The following is a 27,441-nucleotide window of genomic DNA, read 5'->3' on the forward strand; positions in this document are numbered from 1 at the left end:
TGAGTTATGCTCAAAGGTCTTCTAAATCGGAGGCTTCTGTTTTCAAAAAGTGCAGCTGCATTTCAGAAGCAAGCCTCTGTCTTTCTTCGGAGCAGGTAACAAAAGCCAGGTAGTTATTCAGATACTGGGCCATAGAATAACCAGAACCAGAGACATGGTCCCAGTGATTCCTGGGGAGGCAGACCCAAATTAAAGCTTAGGAAAACCACAGCCAGTCCTGTCAACTTTTTTTTCCAGTTCTTCCCCATGGCCAAGGAGGATCTTGGCCTTCTGTGTCCCTGCAGCATAGGCTGGTCCCTCACCTGCCCTTGGCCACAGCCCAGCGCTGCCCTGGGCCAGGACAGGTGGCAGCCGTGGTGCCAGGGGGTGGTGGCCAGGACAGGTGGCACCCATGGTGCCATTTTTGTGGGCACCTCCTTCATCTCACGGGAACCAGAGGGCAGCCTGTGCAGCAGTAAGGGCTACAGGAAGGAGGAGGGCTCATATGCAGGGGAAAGATGTGAATGGGAGACAGACTTTGTCTGATTTAGGTACTTGGTAAAGAGGTAAACCTGAAAGAAGACATTTCCACACATGGAATCATGGAACACTTTGGGTTGGAATGTTTAAATGTCAACTTCAAATGTCAACCAGGCCAAGGCCCTGCCATGAGCAAGATTGTCTTCTACTAGATCAGGTTGCTCAGAACCCCATCCAGCTAAGTATCTTCAATCTGATTTTGCTGCAGCTGCAACTGGAATTTCCAAAAACATTTGACAAGGCCCTGGATCTCTTTAAAAAGCAAGATTGCCATGCATTAAACAAGAGGGTTGACTTGTTAAGGGCTAGAGGAAGCGTTTGAACGAGACATTTGGCATTTTCAGGGGAGTGAGGACACTGGAGGACTCCTGCAGGGATCCACATTAACACTGGACTGTTCAAAATCTTTCCCTCATGACACAGGAAGTAAACAGGCAGGGACTAAGGTCAGGTTTGAGGATTACATAAAGCAGTAAAAAATAAAAGGTAACCATGAAGAAGGGGTAAAGCGTCTTAGAATACTGAGTGGCTGGAAGATGAAATGGCAGATTAAATTCAGTGTTATAAAAAGAAAAAGGCCCAAATAGCATCTATATATTGTCCTTGCAGCCCCTCAAAGTTGGTTTGCATTGGTGATCAAAATGGGGATATCCTGAAAGCCTACAGGATTACTGCATAACTTTTTACTGCTGAACTCTTTCCTCATCAAAATATCTTCCCATGCTACACCAAATACATCTTTCAAGAGAGACTCCAGCCACCCTGGCCCTGGCCCCTGCCCCAGAGCTGCTGCTGTGCAGAGCACAGGCAAAGTAGGGAAGACACCTCCACCCCAGTGCACTGGCTTCAGCTGCTGCACCAGCACTTGCCTGCTGCAGGAACAGGTCACATCCCTGGCACAGGTGGCTGGCTCAAAGTTCTGAGGCTGATCTGCACCCAGGTGGGGTGGCTGGGTCCATGCCGCCCAAAAGAAGTCCCGTCTCTCCCGTCCCTGGCCACCTCCCATCACCAGCCACTGAGGCAAGGACTGCCCCAGAGCCGCCCCTGAGCAGGAGAGGGAGCTTCTGTGGCCCACACCCCTGCCAGGCCAGATGCACATGAGGGGCTCTCCACCACAGGGGCTCCCCAGTGCCCTGTGTCACTGTGTCTTGTCTCGCTGTCCCATGTCCCTGTCCTATGCCACGGAGGTACAGGCATCGCCCCGGGTTCCCCTCCTTCCCACGCCCACTGGGCTCTGCCCCTGCCTGGTGGAGCCCTGCACAGCGGGGCAGGTGGGCTTAGCACTGAGCACAAACAGGTGGCACAGCCAGGCTGGCTGCCAAGCACACACCCTTTCTCCAGAACTTCATCTCTGCTCCCAAATTACGGGAACAGTCACACAGTCAGCACAAGCAAACACAAGGAGCAGATCCCAGTGCCAGTGATGCAGCTGGCAAATTACTTTGGCCCTGTCAGAAACAATGCCAGGGAGAGGGTGTCAGGAGAATGGCAGCAAGAAAGAGTTGGAGGAGCGTCTGGAAATGAAATCCACATTCTGCAGTCTCATCCTGAGAGGACAATCAGCCGTGGTCTCCATGTGGGCCGAGCCAGTGTGGACTGAAATTCTATCCCTGACGTGGAACAGGCCATGCCAGTCTCTGCAGCAGCCACGTAGATGCTTGGCAGCTGTCAGGCTTTGAAAGAGAAGCTGTCAGCACATCCCCCTCAGTTTCATAGTTTCTAGGCTAAACAACTCAGGCTAATTTAGTCTTTCACCATACGCTGCTTTGCCCAAAACTCCCTCTTAAGGGAATTGTATTGGGTTTGCACGGTAGGGTTTGGGGTAGAGGGGGGGGTTACAGGGATGGCTTCTGTGAGAACCTTCTAGAAGCTTCTCCCACGTCCAGCAGAGCCAAAGCCAGCTGACCCCAAGACAGACCTGCTGTTGGCCAAGGCAGAGCCCATCAGCAATGGTGGCAGTGCCTCTGGGATTTAAGAAGGGAAAAAAACTGTGCACAGCATCAGCCAGAGAGAGGAGTGAGGGTATGTGAGAGCAACAGCTCTGCAATCCCCCAGACCATGCAGAAGGAATGAGAGGAGGTGCCCCAAGCTCTGGAGCAGGGATTCTCCTGCAGCCTGTGGGGTCCAGGCATAGCAGGAACCTTCCCACAGCCCAAAAAGATCCAGTCAGGAGCAGAGACCCACCTGCAGCCCATGGAGGAGCCCATGTGAGAGCAGAGGAAGAGTGTGAGGACCCTCCTCCTGAGAAGTAAGCAGTGGCAGAGACATGCTGTGATGAATTGATCCCATTCCCTGTCCCACTGCACTGCCGAGGGGGAGGAGGGAGAGAACTGGGAAGTGAAGCTAAGCTGGGGAAGAGAGGACGGTGGGTGAGAACGTGGTTTTACAATTTGGTTTTATTTCTCATTGCCCTACTTTGACTTGATTGGTAATAAATTAAAGTAATTTCCCAAAATTTAGTCTGTTTTGCCCATGACAGTAACTGGTGAGTGAGCTCTCCCTGTCCTTATTCCAATCCATGAGTGCATCATTATACTTTCTCTTCCCTGCCCAGTTGAGGGGGAGAGTGATGGGGCAGCTTTGATGGGCACCTGGTATCCAGCCAGGGTCAGCCCAGTGAGCTTTCCAGGCAGTGCCAGGTGGGTTTTCTCCCTCCCTATAGCCCCAGCCCCTAACTGGACACTGAACCCAGAAGAGATCCCAGTACTAGCAGGCAGGGAGTGGGGCACAGAGCCAGAGCAGGGTCCTTGCAGGCTGTATGTCCATTGCAGAGGGCCACAACACCCCCTTTTGTCTGGCAGCTGCTCACTGCAGAGCAGCTTTGCCTTGGGCTGCAGTGTTTGCCCAGTGCACCATTCTCTTGATGAAGAGGGTTAAGTGCCTCACGTTCAGTGCTTTGTGCTTTTATCTGAGCAATAACAAATAAACTTCTTTCCTAGGGGTGGGCTTTAATAGAAGTGCTCATCGACTTTGATCAGTTGTGCGTTCACTGACCATGACACTGCTGAACGCTTTTGCTGTTGATAGACCTGTCAGATCATTTGGCTTTTCAGCTGCACCAGGCTCTTGGCTTTGGTGGCTTCATGTGCTGTAAATGAACTGGGAAAGTGCTGAGTGGTAACACTATTATGAATATATTAACACACAGGAAACCCACATTTCAAACACCATATGCTGTCTAGTTGTCCCATACAAAAAGGGTAAAAAAAAAATTATCAGTTGTGAAAGATGACCAGGGTCTGCTGTGTTGCAGATGGTGCAGTGCAGATAGACAGCAAACTGTTATTACTTGTTTCTTAGAATAGAAGCTAGGAAGCACCAAGAGAAGTAATTGGGCATCTGGTCTTAATGAAATGGAATAAATTACTTTTCACAATGCACATAATTACACAGCAAAACTCTTGACTTCACAATAGCCTGTGATAATAGAAAGCATAAATGTCTGTTCTTGGGCAGTACTGAATTCCCCAAATCCAATTATGCAGCAGATGGTAAAAAAGATGCCAGAATATATAAACAAAGACAAAGGGAGGATCAGGAATTATTAATGATTAGTGCGTATTAATGATTAGCAGATTGACTTTCCACATTTAATAAAGTTCATTAAGTGTTGATGAAGACTGGTGACAGGTCTGGTCCTGTTCCTTGGCTGAGGACAATAGGGCACTTCCCTGCAGCAGCCTTATAGAAATTGTCTGTGGTTTGCTATCCATTATTATCATCCTCACAGGGAATCAGTGTGGTCATTCCCACTTCCATGGGAGAGAAATGGAGGACACAGCAACCAGGACACAGACATGGCAAAGTGGATGGGAATGAACCCTCACAGCAGCTTTGGACATTTCCTTTCAGTGAACATGGAGACAGCTAAGGTGAAGCAGCAGCCAGGCAGCCCTGGAGAGAGGACATGGTGGGCAGGCATGGGGCTGATTGGGAGACAGGGTTTTGTGGGTGCAGGGGCAGGTCTGGCATCCACACCCTGCCCAGCCCTTGTCTACCCCAGGCAGCCACTGTTTGAGGGGCAATGCTCAGCAGGACAAGGCCATCTGAGTCACAGCTGCAGCTTCCATAGGCACAGCTAGGTCACAACTGGCCATGGGAGGCTGTGGAGCAGGGGAAAAAGAGCAGAATATGGAAGAAAGAATTGCAGGAGTGTTGTGTCCCAGGAGGGGAACAGTCACAGAGCTCCAGGACCCCCAGATCAGGACGCAGCTATTGCAGGTCACATCATGCTTTCCTAAATCTGTGAATGCTCACTTCACACCAGTTAGAAGCTAACTAAAGCTTAGATTAGGGACACAAAACCCACACATCCCTTATGGGTTTCATTTAATCACTAACATTCATACACTATGAATCACAGGGCAGATTCTGCACACGCAGAATCAATCCAAACCTTTCCCAGCTGTAGAGGTCAATTCCTGATGTGCTGGGAGTCCTTGCTGGTGTATTCCTCTGGTGGGCAGAGGAAGGTGACAGCAAGGCGATGTGATGTAGGTACAGGAGGCTCCTGCATCATGGGCAGGACCTTCTCCTGCTGCCAGCACCACCCCCAGAACCTCATATTTGCTAGAGGCGGGCTGGGATTTCAGAGCCCACAGGCCAGGCTAGAGAGGTGAGGCTGGGGTCTCAAGGCTGCTGCTGCATTTCCCCACTGAATTCTAAGTACAAGGCACTGCAAGGCATATAATACAATTTAGATGCATTAGTTCCTGATTTGTGATTGCAAATTTAATTTTGCCTGGCCAAAATCCCAAATACTCAAATGATAATTAAATGTGTGTGGAGAATTTGCACTCTCAGTATTTACTATTTGTAGACTGAACCCACAAATGCAAATGCCATCGCCTGCTCCCAAAGCACACCATGCAGCCTGTGCACAGTCACTGAATTCCCAGGATTGTCCTAAGTAGCACAGCATGTCCTTTCCCATGTCCAGCACTGATCTGGAAGGTGTGTGAACCCTGGGAATGCCAGCCAGCCAACAGTGATGCCTTGGGTGATGAGACACAAAATTCCCCAATCGCAGCATAATTCTCACCCTGCACAAGCAATAGGGCTGCACCCTGGAACACAGGGAAAGGACATGAAAGGACATAGAGCCTGAACCACTTTTAAGTAGTTCGGGGGAAGGATGCAAAGTAAACTGTCCCACAGTGCTAATGGCCACCTGTTTCTGCTATCAAAAAAATGGCATTGCTCACTGATACCTAACACTGACAGCACTGAGCTTTTCAAATAATGTGTCTGAGCACTCCTGCACAGGCCAGAGCAGTGCTGGGCAAGCCAGGGATCCTTGCCTGGTGGCAAAGACAGGCTATGGAGCAGTCAACATTAACACCAGAGCTAGCTCTGCAACAACCAAGTGCTTCTCACAGCAACCAAGTGAGAAGGGACCTTGCAGAGAAGACATAACTGGCAAACTGTTCCTGTAAAACCACGTGCATTCACAGTTCTACAGTTGCCAGCTCTACCCTTGGCTTTCCTGAAGTTCCTTCCCCATAATGCAGACAGAGGGGGAAGGAGCTTTGAAACAGGACTCTGCAGGGGAAGCAGTATCAGGCTCACCCTCCTCCTCACCACTGTGGACTGCAGCAGCAATGAAGCTCAGCACAGGAAAGAGGCAGTCCTGATTGGCCAAGAGCATCTGAAAAGCAACATTGAACAACCCAGATGGGACCATTTTGATCACCTCACCTGCCATGCAGCTACAGTTAATGTAATTTCTGACAAGCTTAAATTTTTACTTAGCTAGAACTTGCCTTTTGCACACAGGCACTGCAGATTAAATCCTTCACAAGGCAACATCACTAGCCTGGTCTTCCACAGCTCTCCCCAGAGCACAGATCAATTCTCCTATAACTAGGAAACGCCTTTTCAAGTGACCAGGTAAAGACTTCTAGGGGCCCTAGGGCACGGAACAATGGATGTCTGCGCCCACGTCTGCACACATGCCCACACTGATGTACTTCTGCTGTGGACTGATCTCATCCAGGGCATGGTCTAAGCTGCCACTGAGGTCCAGCTATGCTACAAAGCAGGACAATGCAGGCTGCAGCCAAGGACATCAGCTGGACAGAGAAGAGCCTCAGCAGTTCCCAAGTCTGCCCAAAACCACAGCTAGGCTGAGGCTCCTTAGCAGCCTTTGGAACCATAGATTCCATCTTGGCTTGACTCCTTCCAGTCTGCATTGCTTACAGAAAATAGTAGGTTACTGCTGTAAGGTAATAGAGGATGATTTGGGTTCATTTCCTTATTTCTCTACTGCTTCATTAGGCACAGCCAGTGCTGCCTTTCCTGGGGACGGGGCAGACCCCGTGCCTGTGTCTTCAGGCACACGTGGAGGAGCACCGCGGAGGGTCAGAGCATCCCCAGGTGCAGAGGAGCTGTGGGAGTGTGCCGGGGGCACCAGCCCGAATGTGGGCATCTGTCGGTGACCAGCAGTCGCGACATCGGCGATGTTCGCTGCCCCACGCCAGGACACGTGCGTTGTGTGCCCGCGTGTGGAGCCTCCCGTGCTGGGGGTTACCGGCGGTTCAGCACGAAAGGCTGCTGGCGGTGCAGCACGGGGAGAGCGGACGCTCGGGGCTGTCGGGGGTGCAGCCTGCGGCGGGGCGTTGGGGGTTACCGGAGAACGATACCGGGAGCGGGGCTGGTGGTTCCGGGGCTCCGCTAACGGGGTGGGGGCGGTACCGGCGGTGTCGGGGCACGGCTCGGGGGCTGGGGGCGGTGCCGGCCGCTCCGGAGCACGGCTGAGAGGCGGTGCCGGAGCCGCTGCGGTGCCGCTCGGGGGCGGGCCGGGCCCGGCGGCCGTTCCGCCCCCCCGCGCTGCGGCCGGGGCTCGGCCCCGCTCCGTCCCGCGGTGCAGGGAGCCGGGCCGGTGCCAGGGCCGCGCCCGGCCGGGCCGCAGCCCCCGCCGTCATGGCCCGAGTCTCGGCGATGATCAGCCCGGTCCTGGTGCTCTTCGGCTGCGACCTGTGTTTCGTGCGAGCCAGTAAGTGCGGCCGGGCCGGGAGGGCAGCGGGGCTGCGCGTCCCGCCGGGCGGGGACGCCGTGCCGGACACCCTGGGGGCTGCGGTCCTCGCCAGACACCCCTGCCGGCCTCACTGCATTCCCGGCGTGGCCTTTGCCGCGATCCCCGAGGACTCCTCGGGCACCCCCGGGGCGCCGCGGCCTCCGAGTCCCCGGCGCCTTCGTCCCCTCCCCGGGGCGCGCTGCCCTCCCAGGGGCTCCCGCCGCGGCTGGGAACGGGCGCTCTGCCCCAAGGGAGCTCTTGCCCCGGGCACCGACACTCAGGGCTGCGGCGGGCTGGGGCCGGCCGGGTGACCGGGATCCTGTCCCTTGCTGCCGGTCTTTGCTGGAACATCGAGCTCAGTGCACCCCGAAGTACCCCTGTCCTTGTGTCCTTTGACTCGCCGGGGTGGCCCTCTGTCAGCAGCCGCTTCCTGTTGTCTGTTTGCCCCTCGACAGGTCACTGAGATATCAAATCGAATTGCGAGTACCGGACGTGTTCTGCTACATTCTGCCGTGTTGCAAAACACGTACTGACGGATTCAGGAAGAGATGCAGTCAGGGGTGTTTAAAAGGGGCCACTTATTTTTAGATGTGCAGTCTGGTGCTTACTCCCTACTGCAGCAGTAAGTTGGGCAAACATCTGGGTGCCCTTGAGCAGCAGCCCCAAGGGCACGGGCCAGGAGGCAGGGGTGGCCCGCTCTCCGGATCACGGCAGGATGGCGAGGGCACCGGTGAAGACGTGCCCTGTCCCTCATCCCTCTCCAGCACCACATGTGCCAGCATCCCTCCTGAAGGGTATCTGTCTGGCCCCTTTGCTGACCCATGGAGCTGGGATGCATGGCATATCTGGTCCCATGTCCAGCTGCCCACCAGCTATCCCTTCCACTGGCCACCACCCATCTCTCCTACTGCTCACCAGTCATCCCTCCCACTGCCCTCTGGCCATCCCTTCAATTGCCCACTGGCCATCCCTCCCAGTGTCCAGCCACAGGCTGCAGTGCTGCTAGCTCCTGTACACAGCCCAGGTCTTCCCACCCCTTAATCAGGCCCAGAAGGAGTGTGATGCTGTACAGACAGCACAAAACCTGTGCCAGGCCTTAAGTTAGTGACTGTGCTTTCTGTGGGGGTCCTCCTTTTGTAACATGGCTTTAATAAAAAGTGAAGCTGGATCATTTATAAGTGATGTAGAATTATTAGCAGTTAATGCATTGAGCTAAACAGTGGCACACTTTTCCCAGAAAGCCCAGCAGCATCTTGACTTTATAGCCAGAATGTGTTGGCTTCAGAGAGCCATGCTTTTAGGAGCCCTTGCATTCACAGACCTTTATGGCAACAGCTTTGGCACAAAACTACTCTGACCTCAGCTGCAGAACAGGCTGAACAATATTAGATGCAATGTGGAAATTATACACAAAGCTTTGTCCTTTGAAGGTCTTGTAACAGCTTTGAGGTCTCATCTTGAATTTCACAGAATGGTGTGGTTTGGAAGGGACCTTAAAGCCCATCATATTCCACCCCCTTGGAATCGGCAATGACACCTTCCACTTCACCAAGGTGCTCCAAGCCCCATCCAATCTAGCCTTGAGCACTTTCAGGGATCCAGGGGCAGCCACAGCTCCTCTGGACAACCTGCGCTAGGACCTCACTACCCTCACAGGGAACAATTTCTTTCCAATATCCCATCTAACCCTGGCCTCTGTCAGTGAAAAGTCATCTCCTTCTTGTCCTGTCACTTTGTCCAAAGTCCCTTTCAAGTTCTCTTGGAGCCCTTTTAGGCACTGAAAAGTGCTCCAGTATCTTACCAGAGCATCCTCTCCAGGGTGAAAAACCTCAGTTCTCCCAGCCTCTTTCCAGAGCAGAGGTGATTTGGATTAGACATTGCTCTGTGTATCTAGAGTGAACTTCCCACATTTTGACTTCTGAGGCTTCTTGTCTTGTCTCTTCCTGACGGGTGTGCAAATCCCGTGTGCTCAGAAGTGTATTTTCTGCAGTTCATTCAGCATCAAACTGATCGAGGCACACTGGTTGTCGTCATGCAGAACTGTAGCCTGGACACCAGATCTCCTGTCATACAGGCCTGGGGCTGCTGGCCTGGGTGTGCACCAAGTGCGCTCAGGGTGTGTGGGGTGGGGTGTGGTGCACTGACAAGCCACATGCGTGTTGGCTCCACTGTGCCCCCATGTCCTCTCACCCTTGTGCTGCTGGTGAGTGACAGTCCCTGCATAGGGCCTGTGCAAACTCTGGCTAAATACAGCTGGAGCACTTGTCAGACCTGTGTGGACTCAGCAGCATGGCTTGTGAATTGGTGCAGTGTCTTTCTTCTCAAATCATCAAGTGTCTCAGTCCCAGGGCAGTGTCTCAGCAGCCCCAGCATGAAAACCTCAGCTGGAACAGGCAGGGCGCCTCGCAGAAGCCTAGAAAATTCTTGAGCAGAGCTGGACAGCTGCTACAAACTCCATCCACAAACTCCTGTGTCACAGAGATGTCAGATCCCATCTTTAATTTCCTCATGTACACTTAGAGGTTGGTAGTCAAACTACCCCCATCACGCATATTCAGGGCTTTTACAATTCTGTTAGATGTAAAAAGAAAACCACCTAATTCATTACTGTGGATGTATCCTGTGAAGCACCATGTCCTGTTCTTGTCCCGAGGCCAGCTGGCAGGTCTGGTCATATCCATGGTATTAAACTCATGAGTTCCAAAGAGGGAGGCACATCAGTGCTACTTGTGAGGAATGGTTTTCTGGCTTGTCCTAGCTTCCAAGCCGTGCCCAAGAGTAGTTTGGGCACACACTGGCTGGTGCAGACCAAATCAGATCTTAGACCAATCTCCATCACTGGATTCTTGGGCTGTTCTGACTCCATTATGTCTCCTAGCACAAACCTAGCTAGCAACCTAACTAGTGGTAACCTAGGGCAACTGTTGTTGTGCTTGAAGAGAAGCAGAAACGTGCAGCCCCCCATAGAGCCACCCTTGGAAATGCCTGTGTCTGGAACAGCCCAGGCTGGGGGCAGTTGTTTGCTGGCTGACAGGGTGCTGCCTGAGCTTGGCTGTGGGCTGAGCAGCTGTGGGCTGAGCTGTGGCTGGGGCCAAAAACCAGACAATGATAGAAAATGCCCCAGTGGGAAAGAACCTGGGGGTGCTGGTTGACAGCAGTTAAACATGATCTGGCCAAGAAAGCTAAGAACATCCTGGCTTGTGTCAGCAATAGTGTGGCAGCAGGAGCATGGCAGTGATTTTCCCCCTGTGCTGGACACTGCCAAGGCACCTCAAATCCTGGCCACTCACAGCAAGAAAGACACTGAGGGGCTGGAGTGTGTCCAGGGAAGGGAACAGAGCTGGGGAAGGGATTGAAGCACAAGTCTTGTGGGTGGCTGAGGGAACTGGGGGAACTCAAACTGGATAAAAGGAGGCTTAAGGGGGGACCTTTTCACTCTCTACAACTCCTTGATAGGATGGTGGAGCCACTGAGGGGTCAGGCTGTGCTTCCAGAGAACAGGGACAGGACAAAAGGAAATGGCCTCAAGCTGTGCCAAGGCAGGTTCAGGTTGGATGTTGGGAACAATTCCTTCACTGAAAGAGTGGTTAAGCATTGGATAGGCTGTCCAGGATAGTGGTGGATTCATCACCCCTGGAAGTGTTCAAGAAATGACTGGACATGACACTTTGCAATATGGTTTAGTGGGCAAGGGGTTATGCAGTCAAAGGAATGAGTTGATGATCTTGGAGGTCTTTTCCAACCACAATGATTCTATAATTTAATCTACAAGAAGCTCAGCTCCTGAGCTGTCAGACTACGTACACCAATGGACAAGGCTGGGCCTGCAGCTTTGTTCAGCCTGTTCTGCTGTTGGCTCATAGGCAAGCCGGGTGTGCATGCAGACAAGGCTTAGAGATTTCCTCCCTCTCATAGGTTAGTGATGAAGCAGATCCCCATGGGCAGAATTCTACACAGACACACTCTTTGTGGGATAAAGAATGTTTGAGTGTATCTTTGAATCCTTTCCAGTTTTCCAGACTCCTTTTCTGAAGGAGAAAATTAGAACACTGTGATGTCCTTGTCTCTGGCAACCCTCTCTTCTGGTGGTGTGTCAAACTTCTGGAGACACACTCAGTCCCAGGGTCTCTCTTAGAACATGTTTTCTGGGCTCTCCTCTCTGTTTTAATTGCCCCTGGCAGACCAGAACCCTGAATTTCTCAGAGTGGGAACCAAGCCTTCCTCTGGTTTGATCCAAAGCTGGGTCTATTCAGATGTGAATGAATGCACCTAAACAGCTGGCATGCAAAAATTGCCTTTTTTGCAGTCACTCTAACTGAAGTTGTTGCTGGTGTCACAGTTGTCCTTTCTCTTGTTCTCAGGTGTCCCCTGGAACTCTTTTTCTATATAAATCACAGCACTGACCCTGTAGCCCAAGCTGCAATGCAGGCAGCTTATAGAAGGGCACTGACTTGTATGTGGGGAGTGGGAACACACAAACAGCAGCTTCAGTGTCTTTCATGTGCTCCTGTGTCTAACTTCCAGACAAAACTTGGCTTTGTGTGCAGGGCTGTGTGGGATCCTGTTGTGCTGTCAGTTCTGTGAAATCTCAAAGTGGCAATGGTGCAGACCATGGGTCAGTCAGGTCAGCTTGCCGTAGAACAGCAATGGCCAAGCGTTGCTGCCAGCTTTGCAGCCAGTGGTGCTGCACTGCTGGTGATGCCTAAGATTATTGGGGTTTTATATTTTTCATGTATTTGTGGCTATGTAGAGTGTTAATGCATGGCTGTAGCTTCTAGTACTTTTCCTATCTTTCTTCTGCACATTTAAGAACAATAAGCTAACCTTATAAATACATTCTTAAAAATAGTGTTTAGTCTTATTCCAAGAAGAGAGACAGCTACAAGGACATTGTGTTTTCCAATCAGAATCTGGACCAGGCATAACAAAAGTGGGGCAAGAGAAATTTCTGGACTGCTTCCAGAATTCCTGGGGCAGGACCCCAGGAATTACTACCTAACCAACAAACCTTTTAATTGGACAGTATTTGATAAGTATACTAGTTGAATAACCTTATAAAAATTGTAGCATTACTATACCACATGCGATTTTCACCACACTGTGTACCTGAAAGCCTTCAAGTAAACGTTTATATATTCACTTATATATTCACTCTTAATGTTGTTGGGAAGATCTGTTTTCCAGGCATTACTGGGACAGCCAGCTCTGCCTTTGGCATTGGCCTTCTCCCATGCCCTGGAGCAAGGAGTAATTCTGGGCAGGGGAGATGCCCAGATTGAGTGTAGAGTGTGTCTATTCCAAGGTCCCCCATTTTTTTGTCACAATCAATATATTATCACTGTGTCTGGGCTGCTTCCTACGCAGTTCTGGGTGATGCGCCAGGCATTTGTGGCATGCCCATCCATGGGACAGCCCCAGAGCTCTGCACCTGCACACTCCTCATGCACAGAGTGTGCAGCTGCCTGCCAGCCCAGGAAGCACCGTGCTGTGCATGTGCTGCTGCTAGCAGGGCTCAGGCTTCCCCATCTGCTGTGCCACTCATCTCCTGGGGCCGGGTTCTCCAGGGAAGGTGCTCCCGGTAGCCCTAGCCAATGTGCTGCCATTGGCAGGTGTTGGAGAGGCCCCATGCTGATGTGCAGGGCTGAGTGCCTGTTCTGAGACATCTTCTTTTGCTTCTTTCCTGTGTCTCACCACGGTCCATGCCTGGCTCACCCAGACAGACCACCGTCCCCTGTCAACGTGACTGTGACGCAGCTGAAGGCGAACTCTGCCACAGTCTCCTGGGACGTACCAGAAGGAGATGTGGTCATCGGCTATGCCATCCTACAGCAGGTATCCAGCATCTGTCCCCAGGGGACTGGGGACACCAATTACCAGCATGCTCCTATGTCAGTCCTTTTGCTCCACTCCTCTGGCATCTGCCCGAGGACATCTCTGCTGCTGAAAAGCCCTTGCCAGGGTGCCCCATGTGAGCCATCCATCCTGGTGGAGGGCAGAAGACTGTGGGCTTCATTGGGTATAGTCCCTCCAATAGTTTCCCTGGGATTTCTCTAGGTAAGGATGGTGCTTCAGCCATGACATAACCCTTCTTTGCTTGCCTTGCTCCACCTGTGCAGCCCTGGGTGATGGTGGCTTCTCCAGGGAGGTGCCTGGCTCTCAGGCCATGCAGGCATTCTGAATAGGCAGTGCTGGCCAGTCTGGCCCACCCTGGGGTGGATGGTTGTCTGGGAAGGGAGGAGTGAGGCCAAGCCCTGCAGCTGGGGGCCTCTGCCTGGTGCAGCTGGCAGCAGCCTCCCAGGGGTGACAGCTCTTCCCTCTGGCAGAGGCAGGACGGTCAGATGCAGCGCTTCATCCGGGAGGTGAACACCACCAACCGTGCCTGTGTGCTGTGGGACCTGGCAGAGGATGCCGACTACATCATCCAGGTGCAGAGCATTGGCCTGTATGGGGAGAGCCAGGCTAGCAAGCGTGTCCACTTCCGCACCCTGAAGGAGACCGACCGCCTGCCTTCCAACAGCTCCAACCAAGGTAAGGCATCTCCTTCCAGCTTAACCAGGTGCTGCTGGTGGGGCCACACCTGGAGGCCTGTACAGCAGATGGGCAGAGATTTGGCAACCAGTGAGGAAGGTGCTGCACAGAGCAGCAGGCTGCTGGGGACACGCAGGGTTGTACAGGCTGCTGTAGTGTCCACTCTGTGTCCACAATAATGTCCCCAAGCCGTGGTTTGCAGCCCTCCTATCTCAGGTCTTGGCACCTATTCAGCTAGGCAGACTGGCCCGGACAGTTGCTGGGGCCTGCCCAGCTGCTGCCTGTAGGAAGCCACTATTGAACAGACAGATCTCCCAGTCTGCAGGCTGCCCAAGGACAAATGACAGAGTGCTGTGGTCTTCTTTACTACTCATGTCTGTGTTGCCTTGGGGTTGCCTACATGCTGGTCCATGCGAGAGAATCAGGAGTCCAAGAGAGATGATGCCCCATAGAGGGCACGGCACTCTGTCTCCAGCAGTAACCATGAGAGGGGTCCTGAGTATGGCAGGGCAAGCAGATGGCTGCCTTTGCTCAGAACTTCTGTGTTAAACTGACCCAACCGGCCCTGGTTGCTGTGTAGACAGAGACCTTAGTGATTACTGGCATGCATTGTGCAGTCCCTACATGAACCTAAACAAGCCCTTGGAACCCCTGACTACCTTTGTGGCAAGGATGGTTTATCTGACACAGGAAGGCCACAAGATGCATGGCTTCTCCCCAGACAGGATGTCATCCCACATCCTTCCTTGCTTGGGGGATGTGGGCTTCTCTGCTTTGGGGTTTCTCAAATCCCACTACAGTGGGAGTGTATCTGCTGCCAGCCCTGCTTGGGGGTCTCTTCTCTGCAGGTGACATCACCATGGAAGGGCTGGACAAAGACCGGCAGCTGCAGACAGGCGAGATTATTATCATTGTGGCTGTGCTGCTTATGTGGGCAGGTGAGTGCCACAAGCAGTATTCTGGTGGGCTGAGGCAAAGTTACAATCCATGGTTCACAAAGAGGATGTGGCTCAAGAGAGTGCAGAGGCACATTGCTGAGGGTCTGGCATCCTTCCTCATCAGTCCCTTGAGTCTCTGTAGGTGCTGGAGCCAGTGGGGTAAAAGGAGCAAACACAGCCACTGCTCAGCAGTAATAGCTCAGCAGTATGTTGAAGAGAAGGAGACAGAATGGGACCTGGAATTACAGGGTAGGAGCATCCCGGCTGATAGTGACCATTGAGTTGCTTGGGCCTTAGATGTTGTGACTGATAACACTACTGCACTAGCTGGTAGAGGCTGTGCCTCAGTCTGCTAAAGTTGCAAAGTGGGTGGTTTGCTCCTGTATAGCACAGTGAAAGCCCGTGTAGGCAGCAGGCTGCCCTGGGAGCATGGGAGCCTAGGAGGTAAGTCAGCTCCTGACTAGTCACATACAACAGCCATGAGTGGGAAGTCATTGATCCCCTGCTCCCTTCCCAGTAAATGTGGATTTTGTAGTGGCATCTTGCAGAAATTTCTCCTTGCCCGGGCCTTGATGCTTTCCTAGGGCACTGGAAAAAAATACAAGATGACTGCTGGTAGTTTGCACCTGGCACAGGCTGATGTGTCAGGATGCCAGCTGGGAGGAGTCAGGCCTGGTCTGTGTGTGCCTGTGTGTTATCACACACACGCTGGGGGTTGAGTGAGTCCAGCATGGTCACTCCTGGGGGCATTGCTCCAGACTCCTGTGTCCAGGGTTCCCAGCTGTGAAATCATTACAGAGGGACTGACCCCACAGCCAGTTTGCACAGACAAAGGCTTTTATGAGGGTCACACGCACCGGCTCAGTAACTTTAATGCCTTGCTGGAGGCACTCCAAAACCCACACAGCTGCCCAGTGACCTCACTTCCCTGTTTGAGTGCCTCAGCATCTGCCTTTGCTGAGTGCTGAGCACCTCGTGTGTGGCCCAATGGCCTTAGCCACATTTGTGCCCGTCTGCCCAAGGAAACTGGCCTGGCAACATATGCAGAGGTACCTGGACTGGTGCAGGCTGATGCAGGTGGGGGTGTGGGTTTGCAGCACCCGAAGGAGCCCTGGGCACAACTGCTCTGCAGCTGGCATGCTTTGGGAAGGGCAGACAGGCAGCCACTGTGAAGGAATCCTTCATCCAGTGTGTCTTTGGGCAGCGGTGATCGCCCTGTTCTGCAGACAATACGATATCATCAAGGATAATGACTCCAACAACAACAAGGAGAAGACAAAGCCCTCCTCAGAGCACAGCACGCCAGAGCGGCCGAGCGGAGGGCTGCTGCGAAGCAAGGTGAGTGGGGAGGGCTGGCAGCAGGGGTGGCACATGGCATCTGCTGGGGCTTGCAGCCTGCACAGATTCTGGCTTTCTCCAGGAATGGAAACACCCCGGCTTGTGCTCTCACCACAGAGACTGAGGACTTTTAGGGTTCAGTGAGCCCTGGTCTCTGGGGCAGTGTGTATACCCCATGGGTGATTGGAGGAGAAACATTGGAAGAGACAAGGTGTAACAGCTGGGGTGGCTCTTGCACTGCAGGGTGGTACTTGACCTCTGACTGTAACAGAGCCTTCATCACACCCCTCCAAGGCTGCACCTCTCCTGCACAGATGGACAAATAGACACGCTGGGCAGCTGTTCGCATGGTTCCTGCGCTGGTCTGTCACTGCTCTCTTTCTGCCTTCACTGCAGCTGGCTCTGAGTCATCATCACACAAGTCATTCCAGAGCCCCTTCCTCACCCTGATGGAAGTGCTGTGCCAGGCTGTGGATGGGGGAGGGAGCAGTACCTTCATCTGGCTGTTCCCTCAGCACCTGACATTTCTCCCTTTGTTACCTGCCAAAGACAATGATTTATAGCCCCAATGCTCTAATGGGACCAAATTTTAGGGTTTAGCTTGTGTTACATCTGCTGCCTCTGTCAAGAGTGGGAACTCCCCTCACTGTGTTGGCTGACTGCCGCACTGGTGCCACATCTTGGTTTCCAGCAGATGTCAGGAGCAGAAACTTCCTGTTTGGACTTCAAGTCCCCAGTTCCCCTCCTCCAGATTTTTCAGCTTGCTGATTACCCCTTGGCAGGAGATCCCTCCTCTTGGATCCCTACTCAAACGGACCCTGCTCTGCTGGGGTCTGCTGGTCTTGATGCCTGCTACGGCTGTGGGGCTCTGACATCGGGGGTGATCCCAGGGGTGCAGCAAAGCAGGCTCTTAAAGCAGATTTTTCTCTCATAGAAGAAATCTCCCTCGGTCAATATCATTGAGGTGTAAGTGCAACACCAGCTCTGCCGTCTGGGATCTTGGGTGTCCTGCCAGAGCCACAGCAGGCCTTGGAAGAAGAGGCAGCACCAGGCGCGCCGCCTGGAACTCAGCATGCGATGATCCACGTACCAGAACTCCCGCTTTCCTGAAGGCACCTGTCTGCCGATACGTACGGAGCCAGCTCCCGAGCCGTGCATGCAGAGCGTGGCCCTGCCATCCCACCCGGCCCTCCTCCTCTCCGGGGGAAGCATGACCTTGAGGATGGGTGGGGGACCTCACCAGCAGCTCGGGTGGGAGGGAGCCGAGGGGAGCCCATGGGCTGAAGCACGGGCCTGAGGGGAGGCCGTGTCCCTGCGCACCGCCTTGGCCGCGGCCAGGGGTGCAGTCGAGGCACTGGATGCCTGGCCGGCATCAGACCTTGCTCTCAGCTGCCCGTCTGGCCTTGGGGTTGCTTGCCGAGAGCAGGAGCTGCTCCCCTCAGGGCCCCGGGGCTGCCGGAGCAGGGCAGTGCCGGCACTGCTCCAGCAGGGCTGGGGGAGCTGTGGCCTGTAGGAGGGTTTGTCTGTGGGGCCGGGCCCGGCCAGCACCGGGGATGAGTGGATTGCTGCTGGAGAACAGGGCTCCGCTGTACCTGTTATGGCTGTGCAGGGCCTTCAAATTCTCTGTCTAGTGCAGAGGACGAAGACACGAGGGACGATGAGGGGCTAGTGCCGTCACGGTGCCTGGCCAGCCTGCAGAGCCTGCAGCGGGGCAGGGAGTGCTGGTGGAAGCCCCACAGGGCCGGGGGAGCAGGCGCTGTCAGGGCATGGCTGTGGCTGCGCTGTGTCCCCAGAAGGGCTTGGTGCTGGCACATTCAGGCTGCTTGAGGGGAGCTGCCAAGAACTTTCTGAGCAGCATGGTGCCTGTGCTGCCTGGAGGAGACAAAGTGGTGAGGCCTGCAAGGTCTCAGTTGGAGGGAATGGGGTGAAACAAGGAGGCTTCCTGCTGCCCTGGCTGCTGCTCTCCCTCCATGCTCTGCTCTGCAGCCTGCCACAGACAGGCTCTGCAGCCCTGGACTCAAGCATCACAGGATCCAATGTCTTCCAGGAATAAATCTCCCAGTAAAAGCACTTTCAGGACTTTTCCTTCCAGGTGCTGCTCAGCTCCTGTTGCAGGAGTAGGCGGGGAAGGGACATGATAAGCAACTCCTGTGGCAGGGTCTTTTCAATAAAAGCATCCTGGCTCAAAGGCAGCATCAGAGCTTCAGGTCTCTGTGTGTGTCCATGCATGCATGCCTGTACAAGTGCTGGAATGCACATGTCCTGGCCCATAGAAGATCTGCTCCCGCATTCTGTACTAAGAGCTGGAGGTCCTCCATGGTCACCTCGCACCCAGCCTGGCCCTCGAGGGAGAGCTGCTGCTGCTGCAGGCTGGGCCGTGTGGTGCTGCTGGAGCACTGCAGGCTGTCCCACTGAGGGTGATATCGTGGCTGCTTCTCTGCAGAGAGCACATCCCAGCAGCAGGGCTGAAAAGGGGGACAGGGTCTGACCATGACAGACTGCTGGCCAGAGGGGCCAGGGATGCTCCCTGCTTGGGTGAGGAGAGGGGTACCTGAGGAGCAACAGCACCATGGCAGTGGGATGGAGCTGCTGCTGGGCTGTGACCTGGGCTGCACGGAGCATGGCCACAGCTCCAGAGACACAAACACCTTGTTTTGCCTGCTAGCTCTTTTTAAGGAGATACATTAGAAAAACTAGGGATGTCAGGGAAATACAAGAATTTTAAGAATGTTCTAGTGCCCTGGAAAATGTTTAGAAGTTCTGTCTTGGAAAGTCATAACAGACATGCCTGCTATCATGAGATTTTTTTAGCCAGGCCAGAGGCACACACAAAGAGTTGCAAAGGATCAGACTGTGTAGCAGAGGGGAGGAAGTAGGGCAGGCACAAAAAAAAAAAGAAAAGTCAAAATGCAGAGATTTTGACCAAATAAAAAAAGGAACACAAATTAAATGACATTAAATGTAAAATCAGGGTGTGTTGTCGAGGAAAAAGCTCTTTCCCTCTGAAAAAAAACCAAAACCAAACAAAAAAACCAAAAACAAAAACCAAAACCAAAAAAAAAAAAAAACCAAACCAAACTGCAAGTCACGACTTCTCAGACTGTGGCTGTGCAGGGGGGCAGGGAAGTGCAGAGAGGAAGTGCTGGAAGCTGAGGGCCTGACAATGACCTGCTCACCTTAACAAGTTACACGTTGCTCTGTACTCCCAGCTGAGGGAAAAAAGTCATGAAACCACATTCAGTATGCAAAACCTCAAATGAAAAAAGCCATGCACGGATCCTGAGTGACCCATGGCACCCCAGGCCTCCCCAGTGCCTATGGCACTTGCTGGGAGACTGGCCCTGCCACCCCAGCTGCAGCCAGCCATCAGTGCTCAGCTGGGCTGAGCTGGGCTCTCAGTGCCACCAGCCTGAGAAGGGCAGCTGTGTGGAGATGTGACAGGAACCCAGCAGTGAGGGGTTTGGCCAGAACACAGCTGCAAGCTGTCACTTGCCAAAGAAACCAGACATGCTGCAGCCTCCCCTGCTCCGTCTGGGAAGGAAACCAAGTGCACGGCTGGCTTGCCTCTGCAGAGCATAGCTGGGGTGCAGCAGGGCAGAGACACTTCAGAGCAGCTGGCACACCAGGGCTTGTGTCTGCCCTGACCTCAGTGTGGTCAGCATCAACTCCTATCGGTGCAGGTGACATTCACAGGTGCTCAAGACACCAGTGCAGCACAGCCTGAACCTGCTCTTCCCAAGTCACAAAGGCACCCTGGGCTCTGGCAGCCCTCAGTACAAGGAGGAACTGCTCCCTCAGGGCTTGCAGCCAAGGAAGATGTGGGAGTTCCAGGCTCCATGAGCTTGGGGCACAGCAACCCTCACCACAGGTAGTGCAGGAGACACAGTGCCCTGCATGCTTATGCATGGTGCGCATGCAGCACTCAAACCCAAATGACAATAGTAAAAAATTCAGTTTATTTCTCTCTAAAGGCAGAGCTTTCCTTTAAAAACCAGGTCATTTAACTTGTGAGAGGGTGTGGGGCTGAACTGCAGGGGAAAGGCCTTCATCACGCACTGCTCCAGGCCAAGAGCTGTTGCTCCCTGAGGGTGTACACTGCCTGCATCAGGCAGGCTCAGAGCACGCAGGGTGGCCTGCATGGCCTGGCAGTGAGCAGAGTGAGGAGCACGGTCCCCCCACCCCAGCTGGGAGCGGTTCATGCAGGCGGCACAGGACAAGGAGCAGGTGCTGCAGCCTGTGCACTCCCTGGCAGCACTGCCAGCAGCCCCTGTGCCAGCAGGGCGGTGCCAGGGCAGCAGCAGGCACTGGCTGGCCCAGGTGCAGGCACAGGGTGAATCCTGAGTGGCTGGTCCGTTGTTGCAGAGATTTGGCTTAGCCCAGGGGAGTACTTGGGCCAGCAGCCCTGGTGCCAGTGCTGAGGAGGTCTCCAGCCCCTCCCGGCACCGCCTAGCTGTCCGGGGGCGGCCCCAGGCGGTAGCACAGCAGCTGTGCTGTAGGAGAGCTCGATGGGGGCACAAGAGGCATTAATTCTGAAAAGGGAGAGAAAGGAAGACACCAACCATAAGGCATACAGCTGGGAGCCCAGCACACCTGCAAAGGGAAGCAGAGGTTCCCAGGTGAACATCAGCCCCCCCTTGCTTTACAGAGGATGTGCTGGGGGATGAGCCAGTGCAGCACTGAAGAAACTTACCTGCTGCGCTGTGGAGTCCCCTTCCCAGCTCCTCCATGCTGCTTTGGAAGAGAACACAGCATCCGTCATACCCCAAGCATGGCCTCTTGAGAGACACAGCATGCTCATGACCCTGGCACGGCAGGAATGGCACAGCAGCAGCAGGCACTGGGGATGCAGAAGGCCCTAAGCCCCCTTGCTACCAAACTCTCCTCCCAGGCCAGCCTGTCCTGAGATTGCAAAGCCATATCTCCTTCCTATCAGGAGCTCCATGTCCAGAGGGGTGGTGTTTCATTGGGTGTCTCATATAGCTCCAACCTGTGCACACACTGGCTCCCGGGTGACACCAGCTCAAGCCAAGCTCAGACCTGCCAGACCCAGCTGAGTGACCACTGCCATGTACATGGAGAACAGCCATGATGGAACATCTGCAGACCTGCAGGTTAATCCCCTGCTGCTGGACTGTTCCATCAGCTCCTTCCCATCACAGGACACACACCATCAAGTTCAGCCCACAGCCCCAGTCCACATAGAAGTCAGCATGACCAGGCCTCCATCCTGGCCCAACCCCCAGGGAAATCAGGGGGAGAAGAGGGACAACTGAGTCCCATGTGAGAGGCATGTCTGGACAGGCTGACCTCAGCAAAGACTGGCAGAAACAGAGTAAGAAACATCTCTGGGTGCATCCTGGGGGTCAGCATCTGTACCCCAAATCTCTGCTGCAAAAGCTGGACTGTATGGTCTGTTCCTCCACCACTCAACCCTCTGTTCACTTGAGCTCTCAGCAGATAGAAGCAGAGAAATACCAAGAAGCTTCCCCCTTGGTTCCCTGCAGCTCTCCTCCATGATCCCACCATGCCCATGGCCTGAGCAGCTCCCCTTGCATGGGGCACAGAGAGGGAGACAAGACAGGCTTCATCAGAGAGATCCCTGAATACAAGCAGCAGCTCACAACCTACCCAGAAAAGGCTTCACTGACATCATCTTCCTCCTCCTCCTCCTCCTCCTGGCAAGCAAACAAACAAAACCCCACCATGACATCTCATTACATGGGCAGGTCTCTGCCAGGAGCAAGGCTGGGCTGCTCAGACCCCATCCGGCCCCTTCACAAGACAGTCACTACCCAGGCACAGTACAAAGGTTTCCCACAAGCAGTGGGGGAAAAGACTGGAGTGCTGGGTTGCCAGAACCTTCTGTACTAGGGCACACAAGGACAGACAGGCCATAGCTTGTCCCACATCCCCTCCAGGTGCAAAGCCCCAAACACAAGCTGTGAACATGGACCATGCTGACAGAGCTGCTGACACAGTGCACCTCTGCCCAGGGACTGTGGTGGGTGGGCACACTCTGCAGCTAGAGAGGCAGGCAGACACTACCAGGAGCAGGCTGCACACAGGTACAACCCCAAGCACTGCCAGGCTGGACTCACACTGGAAGCATGAGGACCAAGCATCCAGAAGTTCCCAGACAGGGACATAGTGAGACCAGTATGACAATGCTCCAAGTGCTGTGGCCATGCAGGAGGTACAGTGCAGATGGGTTGGGCTGAGCCTTAGCTCAGGCTGGCAGGATGATGATCCAAGGGGTCCTCTCCTTCAGAGGCAGCTCTCACCCCAGCCATGAAACCAGGTGTGCAGCCCAGGTCCCTGTGTGACAGGGCCAGCAGAGCAGGGCTGAGGCTGCAGCAGCGCTGGGCCTGACAGCAGAGCTCCTGGATCACAGACACCAAGGAACTGCACCTACTGTGTGAGCCACACAGCACAGTGCACCTCCTCACACCAGGCTGCCACGTGCGATGGGGGCTGTGCAGGTATCAGCACGGTTCTGGGAGGGCAGGAGCAGGGAGCTGCAGAGGGGTCACTCTGTGCCTGCCCTAATTCCAGACAGCCCTCGGCATGGGCCTGACTTGCACATACTGTACCCCAAAGTGGTGTGTGAAGGGAGTGCTCCCTGGGGGGGCTGGCTCATGGGGTCTGCCGGCCTCACTGCTCTCCAAGACACATGAAGGGTGAAGGGGCTGATCCTGCCTAGAGCCTGGCACAGAGCAAAAGCAGCAGAGTTAGTGCCTGCAACCTGTAGAAAGCCCAGCTGGGAATGTATAGGCAAGACTGCGGGTGAGGAACAGGGAATCTCTGCTGTGCTGGCAGGAGGGTGCAAACAAAGGTGAGGGGTCACTGCTCAGACCAGGTACCACCAGCCCTGAGCTGGGCTCAGCTCAGGCAATGCACAGCAGTTCAGCACAGAGAGCAGCTACACCTCCCACCCCAGATGAAGATGGGGGAGCGGCAGAGAACACAACCATAGGGACAACATTCTCCCTGCTTGGTGTGTTTCACCAGGGAGACACTGTTCTGATTCCAGAGCTATGCAGCGAGATACATCTGAGAAATTCCTCCTACCTGCATGTGTTGCTTCCCAGAGATCCAGTGCCATCTGAAAGGCCTGGGCCACAGTCAGAGTCACAGCCTGGGCCTGTGTACATGAAAGAGAGGGAATGCCTGCTTCCACCTGGGCCCTCAATGCAGGATAACCCCACTGCCATGAAATCTGAGAACCCCCAGCATCCCTTGCTGCTTTTCTCTGCAGAACATACACAGGGAAGGCCAGAGCTCAGTTCTGTGTCTGTCTCCCATGGGGGCCAGCCACCCCCAAGAGCAGACCCTCAGGAGCTGGGACAGGAAAGCCCCCTTTGCTCACTCCCTGCCTGTGCAGCACATGAGCACACCTGATCCCAGGCTCCAAATCCAGCTGAGGCTCACACAGGTAATGGCCTTCTCTCGCTGAATGGGAAGAAAGCAGGCCCTTGCTCCCACCCATACCTCATGGAGCCAAGAGCAGAAAGTAAGTGCTTACAATCTTCTTCTTGGGTGAAAGGAAGGCATGGCACTCCAGTGCCCCACTCTCCTGGCTCTGGGCAACATAAGCAAAGACTTTGTTCTGCAGCTTGTCTGTTGTGCAGTAGGAGATCCTGTGGGCAGAGAGGAGCTGTCAGGACAATCTGGGACGCTGGCATGGCACTTCTGCTGCACTCCCAGCACATCAGCAAGCACTGCTGACAACCTGAGGCTTTCACCTGCCTGAGCTGACCAGGCAGCCCAAACCCCCAGCAAGAGCCAGAGGCTGCCTGGTACCTGCAGCAGGTAAGAGATCACTGCATCCGCAGGCACTTCCTCCTGTGCCATCCCAGAATGCCCTGTAGTTTTCTGATGGCCAGCTCAACCCAGTGTGTGAATTCAAGCATTGGGACAAGAGGAGCACAGAAAGGTGGGTGATTGCCTCCAAGGACACAGCTGGAGGCCAGGCAGAGGGATGGTCTGACCTGGCACATCAGCTCTGGTGCTGAGACCTACATTTTGCAGCAAAGAGATGTCCTGTCTCTGCTTCCCATCTAGCCACCAGACTGCACACTTACTGCCCCTCACACCCAGCACCCATAGACAACCCACCCAACCAAAGGACAAGTGGCAGCAGGAGAAATCAACATCAGTTCTCACAGCAACTACCTTTAGCCTGCCCAATAAGCTGCAGCCAGAAGGGTGGTCCCATGGCAGTGGAGGCAGACATGCAGTCCTGTCCTAACTGTGGGGCTTTCCAATCACAAGCCTCAAAATCCTGCTGAATGCCAGAATAGAGAGGCAGGGCACAGGGAGATGATGGATGGGCTGATGAACTCAAGACCACCCAGGACCCTGCCTACACTCAGCCTCAGGCAATGCTGGGAGCACAGCAGAGAGAGGGCACAGGCCTCAGGGAGCCAAGGAAAGACCTAAGCTTGAAAGTACTGCTGACAGAAGGCCCAGCCCTCAAATTCCCATCAGTCTTCAGCTGGCTGCTGGGGAACACCCAGCCCATACCCATGACATGCCCACCTGTAGATGGAGATGTTCTCCACCATCTCCTTAGTGTCTGCATCCTGCAGTGAGATGCCTCTTGGAGACACTGTCAGAATCACCTTCTGAAACTTGCGAGCTCCAACCCGTGCCTGGCAGTGGAAAAACACCAGCAATCTCTGCAAACCAGGCAAGGGTCTTCACCTCACCCCCTTGCTGGAAGGAGCCCCACAGACTCTACAGTATCACTCGCTTGGATACTTGCTGCAAAGGCTTCTGCTGTAGGGATGGGACAGCAGAGTCTGGCAATCAGGCATGCTCTGCACAGAACACTCTTCAAATCTGTTCACTCTACTGCCACACACACAGGGAGGGACAGACCCCACTTCTCCCAGTACTTCACCCTTCTCTCCGTGCTGTGGCAGGCACAGCTCTGCTCTCAGCCAGGTTCAGGTGTGGGAGCAGGTGGCTGGGGCTGTCCTGCAGGAAGACAGTTTCCCCACAGCACACAGGCAGACACCAGTAGCCTCCTGCATGCCACCCTCCTCTTGGGAGGGCACAGTTCCTCACTGGAGTTCAGGGCTAGGATACAGACACTTCCCTGTGCAGGGGCTGGGCTCTGACCCCACACACCAGGGCTCCAGGTCTCACCGTGGCCACAATCCTGCGGATGGCAGCAGCAGCCATGTCTTCTCCTTTTGGTTTTTCTACCAGTGTCATGCCCAGATACTTGAGGGTGAAGCACATCCCCTCAAGCAGTGGCTCCTGCATCTCGGCCCAGCTCTCAGGAAGCTCTGCAAAGACAAAAACCCTTAGAAGCCATGTGCCAGTAGCTCCACAGCTAGATCTGCCAGAGACACCCCACCCAAGGCTCCCAGCAGCAGTGCTGCTTCCTGCCCCCAGCAGGACACTCTGTGACATTCTCATAAGAGAAACAGAAGGAGTGGGCAGTTCACCCTTGAGGCTTCAGTCCTCTAAAGTCCTCTAAGTCCAGGCTCTGTCAGCACTGACAAACAGCTCCTGCATATCTGCACAGGGCTGAGGATGCTGCAGCCCTCAGTGCTGTCTGCAAAAACCTTGTGTTTCTGGGTCTCATCTGTTTCATTACAAACAAAATGTTCTCTGTAATGCATTCATCTCAGCCACCTGAGCTGCTGGCACACCTGAAGAGCAGCCACATTCACTGCCACGCTGAGCTCAAAATTCCCAGACTGGCCCAGTGTAAGCAAAGCCAATCCCCCTGGCATCTCATCTGCAGCAGCAGGGTGCCAGGGCAGGGGCAGCTTAGTCAGCAATTGTGGTCCCAGCTGCAATGACTGGGAAGCAACTGCACCACAGATGCTTTGTTAAGAAAGAGATGGGAATTGCCAAGGTATGTACCGTTCACATTAAGCTAATACTTTTCAGGGTTATTTTCACCTCTTCCCTGGGATTTGCTCCCTGAGCATTACTGGCACACTTGCAGAAGGGTCCAACTCATAATTGGAATAATCTGAACCCACAGGGAAATCAGGAGACCTTATTTGCACAGCATACTCTTCCACAAGTGACAACTATCAGGAAGGCTGCCTGGTGCCATGCAGGCACCAGGGACCTCCACCCCGGGCAGTAGAACCCTGTGCCACGCCAAACTCTGAGGACAGTCCATGTATACCAGGGCTGCCAGGGCAAGTGCTGGTGCTCCAGTAAAACCTAGGGCAGCTGATTGAGAACAGCCAAACACAGCCCTCCTGTGACACAGGGTAGCTGCAGAGTCATGGAATCATGGAATGGTTTGGGTGGGAAAGGACCTTAAAGCTCATCCAGTTTCACTCCCACAGGCAGGACACCTTCCACTAGACCAGGTTGCTCCAAGGGCCATCCAACCTAGCCTTGAACGCTTCCAGGGATGTGTCCAGGGGTCGGTCTCGGATCCTGCCAGGCCGCAGACAGCAGGGGCTGGCCTGGCACACTCGCAGAGGACCAGGCGTGGCAGCTCGAGGGGCCCGAGGCCCGCGCAGGTCCCCGGTGCAGTCCAGCGTGTTCCAGCGCCTGGCACGGCCGCCCAGGCGCGGACGGCCTCGATTCACAAGTGGGGCAGGAGGCGACAGCCCGGGGAGCGGGGCAAGGAGGGCTCGGCGAGGAGCTGCAGCGCTACGGTGCCCCCGGCCGGAGGTGCCACGGCCCCTGCGGCCGGGCCCCCCGCCTCCCCTAACCCGACTACCCCTGCGGCCGCTCCGTCCCCCCCCAGTCCTTCAGGCCCCTCAGACTGCACTGCAGCAGGCAGGGGCCGTATCCCGAGCCCGGCTGCGCCGAGCTTCGGGCTCCCCGCCCGGAGCGATGCCCGGCCCCGACTCCGCACCCGTCCGCACTTACTGCGCCGCCGGCGGAGACCCAGACCGTGCCGGGCGAGGCGGGGGCTCCGCAGCACGGCGCGCCCCGCCGCCCGCAGCGCCTCCATAGCGGAGCCGGGATCGAGCCGAGCCGAGCCGAGCCGATCCCTGCCAGTGTGCGGGGGGTCGGTCCCCGCGGGCTCGACGCGCTCGCGTCAGCGCGGCGGAGGCGGCGGGGTTGCCACGGCAGCGGGGGCGGGGCGAGGCGGGATCCTCAGCGGCGGCGGCGGCG

At 54.7% G+C, this 27,441-nt stretch overlaps 2 protein-coding genes across 3 annotated transcripts; one reads left to right on the forward strand and one right to left on the reverse strand.

The window, feature by feature from the left end:
• The first annotated feature begins 7,312 nt into the window (after positions 1-7,312).
• FNDC4 (fibronectin type III domain containing 4) lies at positions 7,313-18,538 on the forward strand. 2 transcript variants are annotated; one of them, XM_084201775.1, is made up of 6 exons: positions 7,313-7,513; positions 13,251-13,366; positions 13,858-14,062; positions 14,911-15,000; positions 16,205-16,338; positions 17,273-18,538. In XM_084201775.1, the coding sequence occupies exons 1-6, from the start codon at positions 7,441-7,443 to the stop codon at positions 17,306-17,308; spliced, it is 654 nt and encodes a 217-aa protein (XP_084057901.1). In that variant the 5' UTR covers positions 7,313-7,440; the 3' UTR covers positions 17,309-18,538. The 2 variants fall into 2 exon arrangements, with proteins under 2 accessions (XP_084057901.1, XP_084057902.1); XM_084201776.1 differs by having other exon boundaries at positions 17,276-18,538.
• A 2,246-nt stretch (positions 18,539-20,784) lies between these two features.
• On the reverse strand, positions 20,785-27,311 carry LOC311151290 (low density lipoprotein receptor adapter protein 1-like; the record flags this gene model as incomplete). The annotated part of the gene is made up of 9 exons (XM_084201640.1): positions 27,193-27,311; positions 25,489-25,631; positions 24,877-24,989; positions 23,861-23,975; positions 23,407-23,479; positions 22,924-23,041; positions 22,751-22,831; positions 21,029-21,069; positions 20,785-20,867 (listed from the first exon to the last, which is right to left on the reverse strand). The coding sequence occupies exons 1-9, from the start codon at positions 27,275-27,277 to the stop codon at positions 20,785-20,787; spliced, it is 852 nt and encodes a 283-aa protein (XP_084057766.1). The 5' UTR covers positions 27,278-27,311.
• Between the last annotated feature and the right edge of the window lie 130 nt (positions 27,312-27,441).

This window comes from Fringilla coelebs (genome assembly GCF_963513975.1).
Source record: "Fringilla coelebs genome assembly, chromosome: 3".
In the NCBI taxonomy this organism is placed as follows: domain Eukaryota; kingdom Metazoa; phylum Chordata; class Aves; order Passeriformes; family Fringillidae; genus Fringilla; species Fringilla coelebs.